Genomic DNA, 2,500 nt, shown 5'->3' with positions numbered 1-2,500 from the left:
TTGATAATTGACAACTCTGAACTGTGGTTCTGCTTGGATTTAGGATGTTAATTTCTATGTGCACTGTTTATGTGATACCATTCCATTATGATTGTGGTGGTGGGCATTTTATTTCACTCTTAATGTGTATTGTGTTGGAAAAGTGTTACACATCCACACTAGATACTGAGGCTTTAGATACAAATATAAACTTTAGATGCTTCTCATACACAAAATTGCATGCGGTTAAGTGTTCTTCCTTAGAAAAGGTCACGCTTATTCATCCCTTAAAGGCATGAAGTAATTTGCACACATCACTTGCTCTATGCCTGATTCAATCCTTTTTGCGTGTTCAATCCTAAAGGTTTATTTTTTGCAGATGCAGTGATATTGCAGAGAGGAAAAAGTTGAGATAGGGACATATTCAGATAATTTTAGAATAACTTCTTAAAGTTGTATCTTCACTTTATGCTCATAAAGTTACAAGCATTGAAATGTTTTTATTCTAGAATATCAGCATATTATCCTTATCAGAAATCTGTATGATAGTTTCAGTCTCAACTTCTTTTTAAGAAACTCCATACAAGAAAATTATGATAGAGAGATAGGATTTTATGTTTTCTCCTTTGTGGACAAAGATCTTTAGTGTGGAAAATTGATTTACTGCTTTGTGTTTTACCTGTCTTATCTTGAGGCCTTCATCATATCTGGGAAGTAGACGTGTATTTGTTGTTGAACTACTTGTTGGCTCAATGTGGCACTCATTCATTGATCACCATAGTGGCACAAGAAGAGGTGAGAGAGACTACAGTTGTGGCAAAGCGTCGTGAGGGTCAGGCCGAACCCACCTCACAGGTTGTGGTGGAACATAGCCACCAGCCAACCAGTCTCTCTGCCACCATCACCAGTACTACCACAACTACAAGCATCACTCCCACCCCAGGTAGAATTGCTTGTCTCCAGCTTAATATTTCTCTGCACTCACAGGACAATTTTTTTGAGGATTGTATTTCTAAAGGCATTTCTTGAAATTAGATTTACTTGTTTGCTTTATTTTTACCAGTTTCATTTCCAAAAGATATCTTATTCCTGGTTTTCCATACCATTCCCCTGCAGAATTCCTTCTTCCTTCAGATTTAGCTACCTCCTAATGTTTGTGTTGATATACATTTTTACCCTTACTCTGTTCATTTCAAATTTGTCTGAGAAAACAATCCTCAAAGATTATCAATAGCAAGAAATATTAGCTGGACAGATGTGTGGTGTGAAGCTTTGAAACTCACCTTGGCTTTCATATCAACTCACGCCATTGCTTTGTACCAGCCGTGAGAGTTTTTATTTTTATTTTTCTAATATTGAATAAGTTTGAGGTTCCCCAGTGGCTAGGAACAAACAAGGATTTGATTGGTAGTCTTTTAGGTGTGTTGCATATTGTCATTGAATAAAATATCCTGTGAAGCTAAGGTATTCAGTGAACAGGAATGCAGATATTTAAGAATTTTTGTGAGAGCAAATAATACTAGTGACAATACTTATGACTGTAAAAGAAGAAATTGATATATTTAAACATCGTCATAATCACCTTGGCGATACTAAAGTAGGTGTACTTTGAAATGAAAATGCATAATTTAGGACAGGTAGAAAATATCTATATAATTTGAGAGACAAGGATATATTGTAACATTTTGTTCATTATATAACTGTTCACCTTCTTGTTAGTTTTAGAAACAGTATGAAACTTAAGTTGAAGAAGCAAGACAAAATAATCAAAATGTATTAAAATGGAAAACTAAGAATTAATAAAAGTAAAATATTGCAAGTTACACATTTGGTAAAATGTGATACTAAAATGTAGATTAGAAATTAGACTATTATGGTATAGGTAAGTTGAACCTTTTCATGTTAGAAATAAAGGCATTATGTCTTATAAAAACGAGATTTACATAGAATAGCCCCCCCCCCCCTCTTTTATTACCAATAGTATTGCCTGAAGTGCTCATGCTTATTTTCAGTCAAGCAACTATTAGTGTTTAATTTTGTTTCATTAAATCTTTAATTTAGTTACAATGTTGGTGCATGTCAATGTTTCATAATGTTCCCTTTATATGCATGCCTCTTGCACAAGAGATTTAAATAGATATTTTGCTTTATAACTGCAGTGATCTTTTTACTGCTACTTGTTATGCAGCATTAAGTCAAACTACAATTTTATTAATTCACAGTTTACATTATTAACGGTAGATTACTCTTCGACTATCATAGAAATGAATAGTTCATTGCAGTTGCATTTATTTGCAATTTATTATTTCAATATTTCATTCAGTTGAAATAAGTATTTTTATGCTAACATTGATTTTTGCTTACATTTCTTTTTAGTTGTGTTATGTCTTATAAAAATATCAGTAAAGAAATCCTACCAAACTATTTTGATAAGATTTTAGTGATCCACAAAAGACCACACCAGAGAAAGGTAACGATGATAAAAAAAATTACCCCTAAATTGTAGAGAATAAATTTGAAA

The 2,500-nt window shown here is 32.9% G+C and overlaps 1 protein-coding gene across 50 annotated transcripts in view; it reads left to right on the top strand.

Annotated features, from left to right (window-relative positions):
* LOC122245738 (uncharacterized) overlaps positions 1–2,500 on the top strand; it is a 375,164-nt gene that overhangs the window by 327,217 nt on the left and 45,447 nt on the right. For 34 of the 50 annotated variants that reach the window (XM_086540769.1, XM_086540753.1, XM_086540749.1 and 31 more), the window contains one exon: positions 761–922. The exons of the other annotated variants lie outside the window; for them this stretch is intronic. In XM_086540769.1, the coding sequence (XP_086396895.1) occupies positions 761–922 (162 nt within the window). The remainder of the gene's footprint in view (positions 1–760; positions 923–2,500) is intronic. 50 annotated transcript variants of the gene reach the window in all.

Source organism: Penaeus japonicus, unplaced genomic scaffold (assembly GCF_977035675.1).
Source record: "Penaeus japonicus unplaced genomic scaffold, GWHDUDI00000001_assembly GWHDUDI00000010, whole genome shotgun sequence".
NCBI lineage: Eukaryota > Metazoa > Arthropoda > Malacostraca > Decapoda > Penaeidae > Penaeus > Penaeus japonicus.
The sequence above is the reverse complement of the archived record's forward strand: the minus strand, read 5'-3'. Positions and strand labels throughout refer to the sequence as shown.